The following is a 19,230-nucleotide window of genomic DNA, read 5'->3' as shown; positions in this document are numbered from 1 at the left end:
AATTATTTAGTTATGTTTACATTTTTATTATATTTGTATGTCTTTATATTTATTTAATTGCTTTATATTAATTTAATACATAATAAATAAATACATACATAATATCAAAAATCACATTAAAATAAAAATAACACAAATGAAAGCATGGTAATTATCCAATGAAATTTGTTTTTGGATTCCTCAGAGTAGCGGCCATTTGCCCAGAATAGAGCCCTGTACACTTTGGGCAAAGACGGAGTTCCCATTTATACTTGGTAATCGTTTACTCCTTTTCCTTCCCTCTGTCCAACTCATCGATCAAAAATTATTTTAAATAAATGTTTTTGTTTTGTAAATACTTTCATAAATAGGCACAATCTATATTTGTCTGCAAAACTACATTCAATCATTTAAGCAATGATAGTAACTTTAGATCAAGAGAAGCGTATTTTCAGGTGTGTCCAAACGTTTTACAGTTTTGAAACAAACCATAATACCCACTTAATTTGAAGATAGTGCATTAATTTAACTTTAAATAAAAAAACAGAACTTTATAGTGTTCACAATCCTTTAAACATCTTTATTATCAATCTTAGTTTCTCTCAAGTCAAAAAATGGTTGGTTTGGTGTTGAGTTTTGCTCAGTATCAGCTGCAAGGTTCTAAGGAATAGTGACATTTTGTCATCCACAGCAGTAGAGCATCTTAAGTTTCTTTCTTTGCTCCAATCACTTTTTTTCAGCAGCTTCTTTGTTTGCGTTTGTGTTAGTGTCTTTGTGTGAGAGGCCAAGCTCCTCTAACTGCATCAGTAGACGTTTTTCCAAGTCTTCAGTGTTTCGGGCCAGCATATAGCTAACCTTCCTCTGATGCGCCAAGGCCTCCTCTTTGTCATTTAACTGAAACAGGGAGGATAATCAAAAAAGTACATTAAAAATTTAATTTGGAAGAAAAAGAGAGTCAGGACTGAGAATAGTATACTGACCAGATCAAGCAGCATGTGTAGAGTTTCATTGGATTCGGTTGGTATCTTGCCTTCACTTGCAGCAGGCAGAATTTTTTTCAGTCTGTCACTGAGCGACCCTTGGAATTTAAAATGTTGTACCAGTTTATATGTATCAGTACCAGTATTACATGTATGTGTATTTGTAACTGCAGTCATGATCTCTTGTGAATGTTAAAGGGGTCATTACATGCATTTATTTAAAAAAAATATATAATAAGTAAAGTTTTTTTGTCATATGTTTCTTAAACATCCACTTTTCATCCTCATTCTCAGTTTTGTGTGCTGCTTCTCCTTTAAAGGTGCTGTAAGCTGTATTTCTCATGGAAAGGTGTGCACAAATGTCCCTACTTCCTGAAAGATATGAATGAAATAATTGTCCAGAGATATCTCACCTGTCTCTGTGACAGCTCTAGACTATGTAAAAAGCAAGCAAAAATGTGTCCGCGGACAATTACACTTTCTGCCTGTCAATCTTTTGCGTTCTCATAGTATAGTAGTTGCAGCAAATTATTGAGGCATAATAAACAATTTTGCCATGTTTTTCATAACATTTGTCAGTTGAGGGTGCTATTTTGCTACTGTTCTTTTTAACAAATATTTCAGCTCTTAATTAAGCTCATTTGGTATATTTGGAGTTCTGGATTTTGGAAAGAGTGGGCATGGCTAATCCAATGGCTCAGTCTTGTGGAAGTAGAACGGCTGAAATAGCTTACAGCATCTTTTAGACTTGACAGTAAATGCCCACTGTTTTAATTGGATCTTTATTCTTGACTGATTTGATCTCTCCTTGCCATCTCAATGCTCACCAATACTGGGTGTGGCTATGGAAGTGATAAGGTAAAGTAGAAGTTGATGTGTTTTTGTGAATGCAGTCAGATACAAATGTCTACCACAGTATGACATCACAATGTGGATGAAGTCCACAAGGCATTTTGGCAGCTTGATTTCAACAAATGCTCTTTCTAAGTTTTGAGTTCTGAAACATACCTTTAAAGGGATTGTTCACCCAACAATATATATTCTTTAATCCTTTACTCATCCTAATGCTGTTCCAAACCTGTATGATGTTCTGTCTTCGGTGAAACACAAAAAGCAATGTTAGGCAGAATCACTGTTCACTTTCAGTGTAAAAAAAAAAAAAAAAGAGCAGCATCAACATTCTTTACCGTTCACTTTCATTGTAGAAAAAGAAAAGAAAAAAAGAGCAGCATCAACATTCTTTATCATTCACTTTCAGTGTAAAAGAAAAAAAGAGAAGCATCAACATTCTTTATCATTCACATTCAGTGTAAAAGTAAAAAGAGCAGCATCAATATTCTTAAAAATTTCTCCTCTTGTGTTCCACAGAAGAAAAGTAATATGGGTTTGGAACAGCATGAGGGTGAGTAAATGACGATAGAATTATAATATTTGTGTGAACTAACCCTTTAAATATGTTACGGTGCATAATTTCCCTTTTCATCCCTTTAACAGAGCAGTTTTTTACCTCGCTTGTGTCTTTGGTTATGAGTCTGGTGTCTATCAGTCTCAGCCTGGCGAAGCATGTTCTCACTGACTCTCCTTAACTGCTGCTCAAAAGCAATGCGGAAAGCATCCATCATCACATATGCCTCCTCTTTCCTCTTTTGCTGCTGTTCCAGCTAATGTGGGCAAACACATTGTGTTATTAGACCCTCACAGTAAAATTAATGCTATAATGGTTTTTAGTACATGTTTAAGAGAGGATATTTACAACAGTATAAACACAACAATACCTCTTGCTTGAGTTGAAGAACTTGTTTACGACTTGCAGCAGCACTTCTAGCACAAGAGCATGGCTCGCCCCCATTGGAGTTACACTGGCAAGCCCCATACACAGCCAACTGAGATATAAGAGGATAGAACGAGAGCTATATACCGAAGAACAGCTCTTTAACATGGCACTGTGCAGAGGTATAACTAAGTAGTATCGTATTTATAACATAATGTGTGTGTGATTCACCAACATTACCTCCAGAGCTGAACCGTCTGTTCCCAGGCTGCAGGGAGGCTGGGTCCTCTGAAAGTCCCTCCTTTCCTTAGCACTAAGCATGGATAGGAGCTCCATACATTTTTGGCTCAGAGCTAAGGCACAAAACATGCAAAAATATGCAGTGAAACAAACCAGAAAGTGGGTCATAAATAAAATGCGAAAATATGATCTGACTTACATGCATTCTCTGCCCTTGTCACGCGATGCTCTCTCATCCTCTCCTCTAGCGCTTTCTTTAGGGCTTCATTTTCTGCTAACACCCTGTAATGGTATTAGCATGGACCAATGAGACATTGTGGTCATTCTTAACACTCTCAATGATACTCTTTTTACATGTACATTGGGTATAGTACCTCTCATATTTTAAACTCCACGTGTTCTCCACATTCTTAAACTGCACCTGGTTGAATGTTATCTCCCACTGCAAAGCATTAACCTCCTGTGTGGCAACAATTTCAAAAAGGTGAGACCACTTTTACAGAAATATAAACACATGGCATAATGCTCTTGATATTCAAAAACATATTTTAAGATGTTGTCTGAAACGAACACCTTTTCTAGGGCCTTAGTCCTTTCCTCGCTCTTCTGAAGCAATATTTTAGTGTGACTGGTTGCTTTGTCCAAGATTGCCTTAAGGGAGAAATAATTACATTTAGTTTGTGTGGTACATCTGCAGTCTTGTAATCCCTAAGTCTGATTTTGTGTCTAACCTACAAAGTGGATAAAAGATCTTACACAGGGGTCATGACATGAAGAATGACATTTTCGTTGATCTTTTGACATAGAAGAGGTCATTGTACCATAAATACATACTGTAAGTTTCAGAACTCAAAACTTCCTCCTCACTGCAAAAAGAGCATTTGTTGAAACCAAGCTGCCAAAACGACTCATTCTCTACTTCCTCCAAATTGTGATGTTACACTATGGTAGGAATTTGCACCTCAAGGAAAATATTGAAATAATAAAAACCCATGTCAAGACCCATTTAATAAAGGAATAGTTCACCCAAAAATAAAAGTTCAGTCAGAATGTTGTTCCAACCCCATATGACTTACTTTCTTCTGTGGAGCTCAGAAGGAAATGTTCTGCAGCATGATAGTCTCAGTCACTATTCACTTTCACTGCATCTTTATCCCAATCAATGAAAGTGAATGGTGACCGAGGTTGAAATGCTGCTGAACATTTTTTTCAGTTTGCAACAACGTGTGAGTAAATTATAACAGTATTTTAATTTTGGTTGAAATATCACACACTTTTAATTACCACATAAATAAAAATATTAACATTATTAATAATGATATTGTATAATTTTATATAACAAAATTGTATAATACCTGTCCTTGCAAGATCCTAAGAGCCTCGTGTTTTCCCTCCAGGTGGCGATGAGTGACCTCCAATTCAGTGCGTAACAGCTCCACCTCCTGATAAAGAGCAAAGATTTACATATACCTGGCACATGTTCATAGGTGAAGATAGATCTTTTCTTGACTCCATTCAAAAACCCCAAAAAGTCCCTCTTTCCTGTGCCTCTGTAATGCATGAGACAAGGCAAATTATCTTTTGTGGAGCATTGTATTAGAACTGGTCATTAGTGTGTAACTTTTGAGTTCACCTCTGTGACATCCTGTAGTCTTCTTTGCAGCTCTTCACTTGTGTCCTCAGATGAGCTTTCTACAACAGAATGCAGTCACATTTAAACAAAGTATACATACTGTATTTTTTTTGGCATTTCAGCCCATGGGCTTCTTGGATTGCCAACTCATCATTTCCTGGTCACAGCCTGGCTCCTAAATAACTATTGTTGAATATTTGTTTAAGAACGGAATAGCTTAAGGGAGTGCACAAAGTCCCCTCCCTGATAAGACTCTGGCGAAAAGAACTCTAGCAGGTGTTGACTTCACCAAACACACCAAAAATCAGCAGAGAATGGAAAAATATGTTCAGTGTAAGACATTACCAGTGAGTTTTCCTCTTTGAAACTACTTTTAAACATAAATAATGGCCATCACTTTTGTGGTTTATATACTATGGCTTAGTCATCTCTATTGGTTGAGAGGTTTCAGGCTAACCTGACTGCCTTTTCTGCCATCGTGTAACCCGTTCGGCTTCCATTTCTTCCCTAAAAACATTGTACATAGCTCTGCATGGTGTCCAAGAGAAGGGTGCATTGCTACCCTCACTGCCCCTTTTCTGTGGCCTTGACTGGGACAGGAAGTCCAAAAATTTCTCCCTGCTCTTGGTCTGTGGGACATGGCTTTTGTCATGATGTGCTGAGGATCTGGCCCCCATGCCATCACCCAGGTCCCCCTCTGTCATGTCATCTTCTGCGGAGCATTGAGGGGTTGAATCCTCACACAGCTCCCTGCAGCCCTGCATAACAGTAGACTATGGAGACAAAACAGTGAATTCATAAAGACCTCAAACAAAAGTATATAATAAGTATATAGAGATATATATAATAAGTATATATCGCCTAGCACGTTATTAAAACTTAAATCTAAATCTAAATCCTTATAGACAGTCAAAAGACAGCAGACATGAAAATGTTAGTCGAGCACGAACCGACCGACCGCACAGTATCCAGTAGCCGATTTCTATTGTAGACCGAGAGTGGAGTTTAGAGTCAGTCAAACGACAACAGAAGCATTACTAACCTTTACGGAAGAACTGTAGGCGACGGGATGTATTTTTTCGCTAATAAGAACAGCGAAGAGATTCTATTTCAGACTCTTTCACCTCACTTTGACAAAGTGAAACTTCCCAAGGGCCGTTCACATCGAACACATTTTTACGTCCGTCTGCGCAGTTTTTCAATTGCTTTTCAATGTAAACATGCGCTAGAAGTACGTCTTTGACCTTCGTACCGTGCCTTGCTTTTTTTAGCATCCCGTGTCGGAGCGTCGCGTCTTTTAGGCCCAGTTTTTTTTTAACGCGTTTCGATATACCTGTGTTCTGTTCTATTCGTTGCGCTGCGTCTAGCCTTTATTTCTTGTTTAGGTGTGAACGGTCACTTTAAGGGGCGAGTCCAAACAGCAACAGGTGCTTCTTTACTAAAGAGTATCTCAGGATACATATACAGTAGTGGCCAAAAATATTGGCACCCTTGGTAAATAAGAACATAGAAGGCTGTGAAATAAATCTGCAATATTTATCCTTTTGATCTTTTATTGAAGTAAAACTATTGAAAGAAGGGAAATATCTCATTATTAAATAAATATTTAAATATAAAAAAATTATTAAGTAATAATTCCGACATCACCTATATCACCACAACTTGTTTGGGAGGGTTTCAAGAAAATAAAAGCCTCTGCTCTCATCCAACAACAAACTGAAGTTTCTTAAGTTTGCCAGACACTACTGGAACTTCAAATGCGACTGGATTCTATGGTCAGATGAAACAAACAAATAAAAAGAGCTTTTTGGCAGCAAACACCAGAGATGGGTTTGATGCACACAGAGATGAAGTACCCAATGCCCATGGTTAAATATGGTGCTGGATCTTTAATGCTCTGGGGCTGTTTTTCTGCCAGAGGTCCTGGACATCTTGTTCAGATACATGGCATCATAGACTCTATCAAATACCAACCGATAAATAATCAAAATCTGGCTGCCTCTGCCAGAAAGCTTACAATGGACCTTGGTTGGATATTCCAGCTGGTCCAAATGATCTAAAACAAACATCAAAATCAACTCAAAAATGGTGCACCGACCACTAAATAAAGGTTCTGCCATGGCCATCCCTGTCCCCTGACCTGAACTCTATAGAAAAGTTGTGGGGTGAACTGAAGAGGAGAGTCGACCAACATAGATCTCTAAATTTGAAGGACCTGTAGAGATTCTGTATGAACGAATGGTCTCAGATCCCTTGCCAGGTGTTCTCCAACCTCATTAGGCATTGTTATCTTGGCAAAAGGAGGTTGTAAAAAGTATTGAATAAAAGGGTGCCAACAATAATGGCCAATGTGTTTTGGAGAAAAATATTTATTTAATAATGAGATATTTCCACCGTTTCAATTGTTTCACTTCAATTAAAGTTTTTTTTTAGTGATTACTTTGAATGAAAGATATTTTTACTATAAATCTCCACTTTCAAAATGTGAAAGTGAAGATTTACAATAATATAAAAAGTACTTAAATATTGATCTGCTTCCCATCCATACCTATCATATCACTTCAAAAGATATGTAATGTGTACTGCAGAAGAAAGTCATACACATCTGGGATGACATGAGGGTGAGTACATACATTTTCTAAAACTCTACATTGCAGTATTTTCTTGAATTTTACTTGTTTGATTCTACAACCTCAGTTTCTTACTCAAGTTCATTTAACAATGCTGTTACAATACTACAAACATTTCACTAAGAAACAAAAGAGAGGATCAAAGATGATAAGAGAGGTTATTTCTTTCGACCATAGTTTATATATATATATATATAAAAGCCACAGCACATATTCACAACATTAAGTATACTGAATAGATTGATGTTTTTAATAAAAAAATATATATCTGAACACGGACTATTAGCAGTATCTACAGTCACAGAAATGGATTCAAGACATTTTCCCTTTATATAAATGACAAACTAACAAAACGCCCATCAAACTTGCAAACATTGGTTTATTGCAATCAATTCGTTGACAGAAGTATAGATGTTTCTACTTTTCATACCCAGGACATTTTTATGTTATACTTTGACAGCATAAAACGTTTATTGTGGCAGTAAATTATTTTGCCATGTTCTATTTTTACAGACATTTTCACAAATAACCTCAGATCAAACTGCTACAGTGCTGTACACATACATTTCAACACAAGTAAGAACATATGAACAATTCTCTACAGCTTCACACTGTGTTGAAGCATATAAATATCAAAACCGTACTAATAAAAGAAAACGAAAGAAAAAACTGTGACCTTAAGTTACAAGGCAGTGAGTGATATTGAATAAGTACATTTAAACTATGACACGTGATTGGTCAATCACTGTCAAATTCCTCAATTAAGAGGTCTTCCTCATCTAGAAGGGCTTCAGTGCTTGTGGGCTGGGGCTGGCTAGCAGAAAGTTCCCCGGCAGGATCCTGGCTGTTTGGAAGATTAGACTCAGTTGTGGCATTCCCTGATGTGGTACCGGGATCAAGAGCCGGAGCATCAGAAGGATCTTCATTTTCACTATCAATATCCAAAATGCCAGGGTCTTTGTCTCCAAGTGCTTCAAGTCTAAGCCTGCAAATAGTAATATTTGAAATTTAAACAAATGTTATTGTACCATAATTCATTGAAATCTATATTTTGCAATTGATGAGAGGACATTTTATAAAGCTTTCAAATTCAATATTACTTTTGTCAAGCTTATCTCACCTGCCAGGAATCCTTCTTTGAGAAAGATGCCCAACATTCTGGATGAAGGCTATCTGAGCTGAAAATAGAAATAAAAAAAATGAATATATATATATATATACACACACACACACACACACACACACACACACACTCACACACACACACACACTCACCTAAAGGATTATTAGGAACACCTGTTCAATTTCTCATTAATGCAATTATCTAATCAACCAATCACATGACAGTTGCTTCAATGCATTTAGGGGTGTGGTCCTGGTCAAGACAATCTCCTGAACTCCAAACTGAATGTCAGAATGGGAAAGAAAGGTGATTTAAGCAATTTTGAGCGTGGCATGGTTGTTGGTGCCAGACGGGCCGGTCTGAGTATTTCACAATCTGCTCAGTTACTGGGATTTTCATGCACAACCATTTCTAGGGTTTACAAAGAATGGTGTGAAAAGGGAAAACATCCAGTATGTGGCAGTCCTGTGGGCGAAAATGCCTTGTTGATGCTAGAGGTCAGAGGAGAATGGGCCGACTGATTCAAGCTGATAGAAGAGCAACTTTGACTGAAATAACCACTCGTTACAACCGAGGTATGCAGCAAAGCATTTGTGAAGCCACAACACGCACAACCTTGAGGCGGATGGGCTACAACAGCAGAAGACCCCACCGGGTACCACTCACCTCCACTACAAATAGGAAAAAGAGGCTACAATTTGCAAGAGCTCACCAAAATTGGACAGTTGAAGACTGGAAAAATGTTGCCTGGTCTGATGAGTCTCGACTTCTGTTGAGACATTCAGATGGTAGAGTCAGAATTTGGCATAAACAGAATGAGAACATGGATCCATCATGCCTTGTTACCACTGTGCAGGCTGGTGGTGTTGGTGTAATGGTGTGGGGGATGTTTTCTTGGCACACTTTAGGCCCCTTAGTGCCAATTGGGCATCGTTTAAATGCCACGGCCTACCTGAGCATTGTTTCTGACCATGTCCATCCCTTTATGGCCACCATGTACCCATCCTCTGATGGCTACTTCCAGCAGGATAATGCACCATGTCACAAAGCTCGAATCATTTCAAATTGGTTTCTTGAACATGACAATGAGTTCACTGTACTAAAATGGCCCCCACAGTCACCAGATCTCAACCCAATAGAGCATCTTTGGGATGTGGTGGAACGGGAGCTTCATGCCCTGGATGTGCATCCCACAAATCTCCATCAACTGCAAGATGCTATCCTATCAATATGGGCCAACATTTCTAAAGAATGCTTTCAGCACCTTGTTGAATCAATGCCACGTAGAATTAAGGCAGTTCTGAAGGCGAAAGGGGGTCAAACACAGAATTAGTATGGTGTTCCTAATAATCCTTTAGGTGAGTGTATATATATATATATATATATATATGAATTCACTTAAAGAAGAAAAAAAAAAACAAGCTAAATATTGTATGAGGAGAAATAAACAATTTGGTTTGGACAACAAGTTTTGCATGCTTGTCTACAAAGCAGGAAAAGAATAAACAAACTTGTGCTGAACGACTGAAACAGTGTGCAGTTTGATTAAATATTTGTTTAAACTGCTGAATAAATGTAATTCTGTATTTATAGATTTAGCTGATGCTGAAGTTCACCTTGATTCCTCATTGGGTTGGTGAGCTTTGCAAGGTAAGGCAGCAGTTCTGTCAGGAGGCTCACAGGGGCAAGGCAGAAATTTATGAAGAGCGACTGTGCAGTCAGGTAATTCTCTCGGTACTATAACAAACACATTAAGAACAATAAATTCAACAGCTCTTAAAAATGCAGAATGTGTAAAGATGTGTCTCTTCTATAAATCCTGGTAATAAAGAAACATAATATACCGTCTTGTTTATGTGTAACCAATGGGGTTTATGAAGAGGCTTGAATCCAGCAGTGGATTGGCAGCTGGCTTGTGCTCGGGAAGAATTGGAGTGCATCAGCCCTCTAGTGGCCACTGATGATCCATATTCCAACATGGTAGACCTTGACTGTGAAAAGAGAAACACCATGACAACAAAACAAAAACGTTGTTGCCAAGATACTACTAAATGATAGTCTTCAAGGATCTAGTTCAGCAGTAGAGAGTAACCATGCATATCCCTATAGGTGTCAATATGGAAGTCCAACTGCATTTGCACTCACGCTCCATTCTGCTGTCAGGAAGTCGGCATCAGAGAGGTACTCGCTGGCCCGTGCTATGTCCTCCATGTCAGAGAAGAATTCAGGGTAGTTTTGATGCAGGTAAAGGTTAAAGAACTCACCAGACATGTGAGAACGCTCAATGACAAGCTGGGGAAGGAATTACAACATTCTTAGAACATTATACAAAAATCTAAAACCCTTTAGTGCATTATACAGCAGGTTAATATTTACTTCTGGATCAACAAGTAGTTTGTCCCTCTGATGCTCTGTAAGGTGTGGAGGCAGCTTGGGTGTTTGGGAACTTTCACCTAAAAACGAGAAGACATCCATTGGTATAAAACTGAATAACTACGACCAGTTCATGATGTATATACACACACTGAGCACTTTATTAGGAACACCTGTACACTTATTCATGCTATTATCTAATCAGCAAATCATGTGGCAACCAGGCAATGCATAAAATCATTTATATACAGGCCAAGAGCTTCAGTTAATGTTCACATCAACCATCAGAATGAGGAAAAAACATGATCTCAACCATGGCTTGATTTTTTTGTGCTAGACGGGCTGGTTTGAGTATTTCTGTTACTGCTGATCTCCTGGGATTTTCATGCACAACAGTCTCTAGACTTTACTCAGAATGGTGCAAAAAAACATCCTTTAAGTGCATTGTTGATGAGAGGCCTAACCTAGAGAGGCCAGACTGGTTCAAGCTGACAGAAAGGCTACGGTAACTCAGATAACCACTCTGTACAATTGAGCAGAATAGCATCTAAGAATAAACAACACAACGAACCTTGATGCGGATGGGCTTCAACAGCAGAAGACCACATCAGGCACCTTATTAGGTCCATAGTGTTCATAATAAAGTTCTCAGTGAGTGTATATAATCAAAGGCATCACAAACTAACATTTCAGAGGATGTCACTCAGATGTTAACACATGCAAATTTGTTTGAAAAACACTAACGTTTGCAGTAGAGGATTTTCCCTAAAGCTCTGAAGAGGAAAAGTGAGGCATCTTTCCCTCCAATAGCTGGGCTTTCCCCCTGCAAGCTTGTAGATTTGGAAGACTTGCTCCTCCCCTTAGCCCTTACAACAGTTTTTACAGAAGAGGACTTGCTCTGCTTCAAAGGCCATAGGCTCTTCTCCAGACTACTGCCTGAGAATTTAAAAGCATGATTGCATTATTAAAGAGATAAAATACTTTTTTTAATAAAAAAAATATTATCATTGATGAGATACATGATGATCAATCATAACTTAATATGTTAATTGTTAATATACAATTCTGAAATCATAATAATATAAAAAACTTTTTTTTAAAAGAACTTTACTTTATAAAGGTAATGTCTATTAAAGATCTTCTCACCAGTGAACAAGGAAAACTGCAAACTGTTGATGGCACTGCGAATATCTCCTGAGCTTCCAGAGCAGAGAAGCTCTAAAGAAGCTTTATCAGGAAGAGAGATCCTGCCTGAACTCTGCAAACACAGTTTAGAGACAGAGATGTGCTTTAGAGAACTATAGGGGATACATAGAGCCATAAACATCTCCTTAGATGTAGTAAACAAAAGAAAGAAACCACACAACTTACCTTTCCTGCCTCGATGGTCGCGATACGGCCTAGAACCTTTATCATGCTGGTGGGGGCCACAGGATTAAAACTGAAATGGAGAAATAATAAACTAAACTAACAACAGGATGTTGAAGAACAGGATATATATACAGTCTTGCTGAAAGTTCTGAGTCCATTTTGCTTTAGCTATGACATTGGTGTCAAATGTTTAAAACGGAATTGGTTAAATTCTTACCAAATGTTGTGAATTTCGAGTTCATGCAGAACATCCTTAAAGAGAAGTCTGGAGCTCTTGTCCCCACTTAGGCTATCAGAAACAATAATGACCAGAGGGCACCGGCCAGTCTTACTAAATTGCCTGAATAAGCAAAAAAAAAAACAAGGTAAATTGCATGTTAGACCACAGTCAGTGACTAAACACTGTTAACAATGCTTCACAGTATATTGCTAGCTCTCACCTGAGTATATCGTGCAAGCACCCTGGTTGCCTATAGAACTGGTTTGGAAACTCCTAAGATAAACAATAATAAAAAAGCAATTATTAACAATTATTATATTTTTTTTAATTATGCAATTGTACATTAATACATCAAGTAAAGTGAACAACTAAGGAGATTTCTGAAATCACTGGAATTGGGCTAAGGACTGTCCAACGCATTATTAAACCTGGAAGGATAGTGGTGAACCATCAGCTTCGTGAAAGAAATGTGGTCTTGAAAAATATCTTGAGTGATCGTGATCTGAGATCGCTAAAATGCTTGGTGAAGTCACGTTGTAACAAATCGACAACAGAACTCTCGGCTATGTTTAAAATGCGACAGTAACTTACAGAATTAGGAATAAACAGCTGTGTGGCCACAAGAAAGCCACTTGCTAGTGACGCTAATCGTAAAAAAACGACTTCAATGTGCTTGGGAACATAAAGACTGGACTGTGGAGCAATGGGAAAAGGTAATGTGGCCTGATGAGTCCAGATTTACCCTATTTCAAAGCAATGGGCATCAGGGTAAGAAGGGAAGCACATGAAGGGAAGTGCATGAAGCGATGCACCCGTCATGCATAGTGCCCACTATACAAGCCTCTAGAGGAAGTGTTATGATCTGGGGTTGCTTCAATTGGTCAGGTCTAGGCTCAGCAATGTTATGCGGCAGTAAAATGAAGTCAGCTGACTGCCTGAATGTACTGAAATGAATGAGGAATCATTTTCACACATGGATTGGCCATCACAGAGTCCTGACCTTAACCCCACTGAAAGTCTTTGGGATGTGCTGAAGAAGACTTTACGGAGTGGTTCGATTCTCCAGTGATCAATACGAGATCTCGGCCAAAAATTAATGCAACTCTGGACAGTAATAAATGTTGTAATGTTGCATAAGGTTATCAAAACAATGCCACAATGAATGTGTACCGTAATCAAAGCTAATGGTGGTCCAACTAAATATTAGAGTATGCAACTTTTTTTTTTTTTTGACCAGGAACTGCGTTTCAGCTTTATGCATATATCTTGTGTGCATAAAACAAAACATCAGGTAAATGGCATGCTGCTAGTTTCTAAACAAATCTTAATCTATTTCAACATTATTTAAAAGTAGTTCTGTACAGACCTCTATTAGAATTATTTTTCTGTCTTCAGTCTGTTTCTCTCCACTCATTTGTAGACAGTTGTATTTATTGGCTCTAAGCAGGAACTCTTGGAATAACCCTGTTTGCGAGCTGCCATGGAAACGATTAAACCTTGAATCTGTAGTAGGAATAAAAAAGGTCAACTTAACCACCAAGCAGATGAATATACTCTCAGAGAGCACAGAAAGATTGAGATAACTACATTTTCGCTTGATTCGGGTGAATACACACTTTTAAATGTTAAAAATAGGGGGTTATACTATTCCCATTTACCACATAATGATGACCAGTTTCACGGTACACTAGTCAAGTAAGAAGCAAGCTTCCTGAGCTCATTTGAAACATAATTTCCTGACCTGGATCAAAGCTCTGTGTGAACAAATCCTCTGTTTTGTACTGAGATGTGGTGGAGGGATTGGACCACTCCTGGATCTGAAAACCCAAATCCTTGGCAAGAACTTGAACAGTGGCTGTCTTCCCACATCCAGAGGGGCCAGTGAGCAACAGAATGGCGCCACCCTGTGGAAAATTATAACCACAAAAACACACATAAAAAAACAAAACTAATAAAAATATTTTCCAAATGATAATGATGAAGAAAAAAATATATACATCCTATAAATCACATGGCATGCATGTCAGACCTTTTTTGATTTGTCTAAATGAACTCTCAACCAGCTTTCAACTTCCTCGACTTTCTTCTTGTGAACTGCCAATTCAGCCTATCAGAGAAAAAGAAGCATTTTTAGCAATACGTATACTTGTGGATTGAGAAAAACATCAGGAAAATGTAGCATTAGCTAAACGGGCATACTGTGTATTAAAGAGTATTGGTGAATGTGATTAGGGGTGTTACAAATACACCTGGAATATGTCTTCAGCTTTATTTGAAACATACAGAGATGTGTGTTAAAGAGTGGTTGAAAGTAAACAGCAGGAAGGTAGATTTCAAGTGACTGTACTGAGCATCACAGACCTACAAAGTTTCCGTACCTGTGATTGGGGAGCATGCATATCAACCCATGGCTCATCTTGGTCGGTTTTATACGATTCTCTTGGTACACTTATTTGATTGTCGGATACATCTACTTTCCTTTTCCTGGATGTTTTTCCTGTTTGCTCCCTAGTAGATGGCCACCTGGAAGTCTTGTTTTCCTCTGAAAGTTGTCCTTTTTTTAAGGTAGTTTTCACTCCAGAACCTCCCAAAAGTTCACCAAATGATGGTTCCACCCAGTTCTTTATCTTAACAGAAAGAGAAATAGAACACAATTTATAGATGTCAGTATATTTGAAGATTTTAAACATCCTCAACTATAATCTCACTGACACAAAGTGTGCAAATTAAGAGCTATGGAAGTGATTTACTGATTTCAAAGACATTCTGTGTTTTGAGTATTACCAAAGAAAGACTGACCACAACATTCAGAAAACAATTAGTTACATACCTTTCCAGAGGACAGCTTTGACATCATCAACTCTAATGTCCCATTTAGTTACTCCATGCAAAACTGTGCCGGGGATCAAAAAACGAATCATTATAAAACTACTTAAAGAGATACACCCTAATGAGAGGAGAATAATACTAAATGTTGCTATAAATATTTAATCACAAGTGAAGCAAAACAAGTATTATTCAAGTAGACAGAGACACAAACATTTTAACTTCTGCTTAACTAAACAACAGCATGTTATACCAGGAAACTGGATTACAGAAAAATATTTCAGAGAAATGTCTAAATTGTACAAACCTAGCTTGATAAAAGCGTTGTCGGGTATTTTGGCCTAGTTAGATTGTCAACGCTCAGTAAACTGGTTTATCTCACGTTAGTTAGCTTTCCACTACACGAATACTCGCAGTCATGTGCAAATTATCTAGTCAAATCGACAGAACCGTGGCAATTAAACTGTATATAAACTAAATTCTAAATAACCTCAGAAATATCTATAGATTAGTTCTGTAAAATACAACAACGTTAATTACTGGATGCAAGTAACAAATAACATTATTCTAGATATCCCTTTAAAGTTAAACTGATCCGCCCCTCCACTGGCGCGCACTGATGATGTCATCAACATCACGCCGCGTTGCTGAACACGTTTGTATGTTGATCTGTGCTGAAAGTAATGACCAACGGATTATTTAACAGTTATATATTAATGTTTAATTGGTATTTAGTATCCCGTTTATATTATTCAAACGATTTGCTGTTGTTAATTTGAATTATTTTCCACGTGTTATACCGTCTTGCAATGAGAATCATAAAGAGACCAAACATCCTTCTCACAGGTATTCTGTCTTTTCATTTTAAAATTGCACTGTTTGTTACAAATAAATGAACTTACTGTGTTAGAAAAAAAAATCATATAATATACATGTTGCATCCTTGCCTAGCTTGCGATTTGTCCTCACACATATATGCAGTCATCACTTTGTCATGGCTTTACATAAATTGTATCAAATTGACAGGAACCCCAGGAGTTGGCAAGACCACACTAGGCAAAGAGGTGGCTCAGAGAACAGGACTAACTTATGTCAATGTTGGTGATTTGGCACAGGATGGTAAGTTGCTGTTCATTTCAGCAGTTTTATATTAATTATATATTTAACCTCCTGAGATCCGAATTTTCCCATTTCCCTTTTTCAGTTGTAACTATTAGTACCTAATAAACTTGCACAAAATAATTTTTTTAGAGCAAATCATTTTCCTAAATGTTGATGATATGTGGACGGCGGGACTAAGATGTGAAAAAAAAACCAAGCTGTAGAAAGTATTAAATTGTTTTTTTCCAAGAGTGTTGGATATTCATGTTTTTGAGATGTTACAGACATTATATCAGAAATTGGCATAATTAATTCTGATTTAAAGTAATGGCCAGCATCATTGAATCATTGCCAACCATTTTTAAATAAAATTATACATTATAAATTCAGAATATACTGGTTACCATTGTCTCATGTCTGCCAGACACGTTGAGAGGTCCAAACAACATCTGCAGCCTGAAACTGAACTTTTGATAGGAAGTTTGGATTGGATGCACTTGGCTGAATAGAGCGCTATAAATTACTCCTTTTAATGAATTACTTGACCTCAATGCACCTTATTTTCATCTTAACTCCATATAAAGCCTCTGAAAGTAAAACCAGCTTTTGGAGGAACCCATTGATTCTCAATGTGATAATTTGCAGTAAATATAAGATTTCTAAGGAAACTATGCGCTAAAGTACACATTAGTGTACATTGTGTTGATCAGCGTGGCGTTTTGCGATAAATAGCTAAAACATTTTAAATGGCATTTCCGATTAAACCAGAGACTCTAATCTTTTGACTCAAACATGTTTCGATGTAAAATTTAATTAGGTTCCTTACCAGATTTGTTGCCGTTTCTCACAAAGTCAAACTCCGTTGTGGTCTGCGCCATGTTGTTTTGTCACATGTCTCTGTATATCGAAAGTTGAACCCTTTACTGATGGCCCAGAGTCTCCTGAACTTAAATCAGTTAGTTTAAATGAATATATATGCATATATATATATACACTGCGTAAACTGAAGTCAAAAAACAACATTGCCACGTGTACGTGGGGACTTACGTAATTATTTAACAAGGTTAAATAATTTTAAAAATGTTTTACCTAATAGTCTTAATATTTTTAAATCACTTCTTCAGGTCAGTTGTTTGATGGATTTGATGAAGAATACCAGTGCCCTATATTGGATGAGGACAGGGTATGTATGTAATATTGTGATAGAAGGAAAAAAACTAGTGCTTTTCATGATTTTTTTTAAGTCTTTAACTACATACATTTTATACAGTTTTATTAGATAAGGGCAGAGCATTCAGTATTACACTTATTGGAGCTGCACTGTATGCAGGGTTACACTTTACAATAAGGTTCCATTTGTTAAATAGTTAATGTATTAGGTATCATGAATGATCAACATATTTTTCACCGCATTTATTAATCTTAGTTAATAAAAATACAATTGTTCATTGTTAGTTTGCTCGTAGTGTATTAACTAATACAACATTTGATTTAAAAAAATATATGTCTATTATATAATACTATTTAAGTATTGTTGAAATGAATGTTAACCAAGATTAGTAAATGTTGTAAAAGTATTGTTCATTCTTAGGTCATAACTAATGTTGTTACTATGTTAACTAATGGAACCGTGTCGTAATGTGTTACCATAAGCAGTCACCAGTCAAAAGCATATCCATCAGGATCCTCATAATGGAGAACACTTTAAATGCTCTAGGTTGTGGATGAGCTGGAGGACAAAATGGGAGATGGAGGCATCGTAATAGATTACCATGGCTGTGATTTCTTCCCTGAACGCTGGTTTCACATTGTTTTTGTCCTCCGTACAGACAACACCAGTCTCTACAATCGTCTTGAAAGCAGGTTTGTGTTGATAACCGCATAACAATAATTTTCATCTCATATAGAGCATATTTAAAGCATTTTGAGTGTTATTTTACGTACAAACTGAGCTAGAAGATATCGAACACTTGACTTTGCCTAATGTGCAGTTCAGAATACAGTTAGATTGTATGTTGCTGCATGTCTTTTGTTACAGTGATTTTTAACTCCATATCTTTCATATTCAGAGGCTACACAGGAAAAAAGCTCCAGGACAATGTGCAGTGCGAGATTTTCCAGACTATCTATGAGGAAGCCATGGAAGCTTATAAGGAGGAGATAGTCCACCAGCTCCCCAGTAACACTCCTGAGGACCTGGAAAGGAATCTGGAGCAAATTATTCAGTGGATTGAACAATGGATGAAAGAAAACAATTAACATGGGACATTCTATTTAACAAGCTAATACACTTTTGAGTTAATCTCTTAAATAGACAGACTGTAGAAATCAAGTTTAATAGTTTAGTGGCCCCAGAGATAGTATGTTAGTCCTTGCTCTTCAGAACCAATGTGACTAACAACTGGATTTGAGAGAAGTTAAAAACAATTCCATAGTGGATGGTAAGAAATAAATATTTTTATAATGTAATTCAGAGGGACTCTTTCTTTGTTTATATATATATATATATAATTTTTTTTTTAATACACTAGGTTAAATGATCACAATTTTACATTTCTCAGCTGGCACAATATAGTTCTTGGTCGTGCCATACCTCATTCACTGAAAATTACACTAGGCTGTTCTCCTCAAAAGATTGTCACTCATCAGTACATAATTGGTATATAGAGTGCATAATTGTAAAGTTAGTTAATCTGGGCAAAGTTTATTATTTCCTTGAGTAAAAAGACACTAATGTTGGAGTAAATTTTCTTTCATCAATCATTTCAGATTGCCATATCTATTGATATTTTTCCAATAATTTTTTACTTTTATTACCCTAAATTGGGGATTTATTTTGTTGTCTTGCCCCATCAGCAATCATATCTACTTCTGAGCCTCATTAGAACATTCTACACTTTGCATATCATCAAGAATGAAAGGGACAATGTTTTGTTGTCCCTTTGTCCTATGCTGTGCAATAAAGGATGGAAAGTGATTTCTG

At 37.1% G+C, this 19,230-nt stretch overlaps 3 protein-coding genes across 4 annotated transcripts; 1 reads left to right on the top strand and 2 right to left on the bottom strand.

Moving 5' to 3' along the window:
* Positions 1 to 49: 49 nt before the first annotated feature.
* Positions 50 to 5,978, bottom strand: ccdc125 (coiled-coil domain containing 125). Of its 2 annotated transcripts, none has more exons than XM_052105952.1 (12): positions 5,937 to 5,978; positions 5,061 to 5,376; positions 4,604 to 4,662; positions 4,326 to 4,412; positions 3,544 to 3,621; positions 3,345 to 3,430; positions 3,170 to 3,252; positions 2,971 to 3,083; positions 2,735 to 2,842; positions 2,467 to 2,620; positions 960 to 1,057; positions 50 to 873 (listed from the first exon to the last, which is right to left on the bottom strand). In XM_052105952.1, exons 2-12 carry the CDS (start codon positions 5,365 to 5,367, stop codon positions 706 to 708), a joined length of 1,341 nt encoding a protein of 446 aa, XP_051961912.1. In that variant the 5' UTR covers positions 5,368 to 5,376; positions 5,937 to 5,978; the 3' UTR covers positions 50 to 705. The 2 variants fall into 2 exon arrangements, with proteins under 2 accessions (XP_051961912.1, XP_051961903.1); XM_052105943.1 differs by lacking the exon at positions 5,937 to 5,978 and adding an exon at positions 5,646 to 5,919.
* Positions 5,979 to 7,523: 1,545 nt separating this feature from the next.
* On the bottom strand, positions 7,524 to 15,742 carry LOC127629303 (cell cycle checkpoint protein RAD17-like). The gene is made up of 17 exons (XM_052106465.1): positions 15,454 to 15,742; positions 15,151 to 15,213; positions 14,699 to 14,947; positions 14,350 to 14,427; positions 14,062 to 14,224; positions 13,687 to 13,823; positions 12,541 to 12,593; positions 12,318 to 12,440; positions 12,101 to 12,170; positions 11,876 to 11,987; positions 11,474 to 11,665; positions 10,733 to 10,809; positions 10,502 to 10,648; positions 10,201 to 10,347; positions 9,973 to 10,093; positions 8,354 to 8,411; positions 7,524 to 8,218 (listed from the first exon to the last, which is right to left on the bottom strand). The coding sequence occupies exons 2-17, from the start codon at positions 15,175 to 15,177 to the stop codon at positions 7,972 to 7,974; spliced, it is 2,001 nt and encodes a 666-aa protein (XP_051962425.1). The 5' UTR covers positions 15,178 to 15,213; positions 15,454 to 15,742; the 3' UTR covers positions 7,524 to 7,971.
* A 37-nt stretch (positions 15,743 to 15,779) lies between these two features.
* On the top strand, positions 15,780 to 19,230 carry LOC127629691 (adenylate kinase isoenzyme 6-like). Its single transcript, XM_052106901.1, has 5 exons — positions 15,780 to 15,992; positions 16,173 to 16,265; positions 17,372 to 17,430; positions 17,965 to 18,110; positions 18,317 to 19,230. The coding sequence occupies exons 1-5, from the start codon at positions 15,956 to 15,958 to the stop codon at positions 18,504 to 18,506; spliced, it is 525 nt and encodes a 174-aa protein (XP_051962861.1). The 5' UTR covers positions 15,780 to 15,955; the 3' UTR covers positions 18,507 to 19,230.

This window comes from Xyrauchen texanus, chromosome 3, assembly GCF_025860055.1.
Source record: "Xyrauchen texanus isolate HMW12.3.18 chromosome 3, RBS_HiC_50CHRs, whole genome shotgun sequence".
In the NCBI taxonomy this organism is placed as follows: Eukaryota; Metazoa; Chordata; class Actinopteri; order Cypriniformes; family Catostomidae; genus Xyrauchen; species Xyrauchen texanus.
This window is presented reverse-complemented; position numbering and strand designations above follow the sequence as displayed.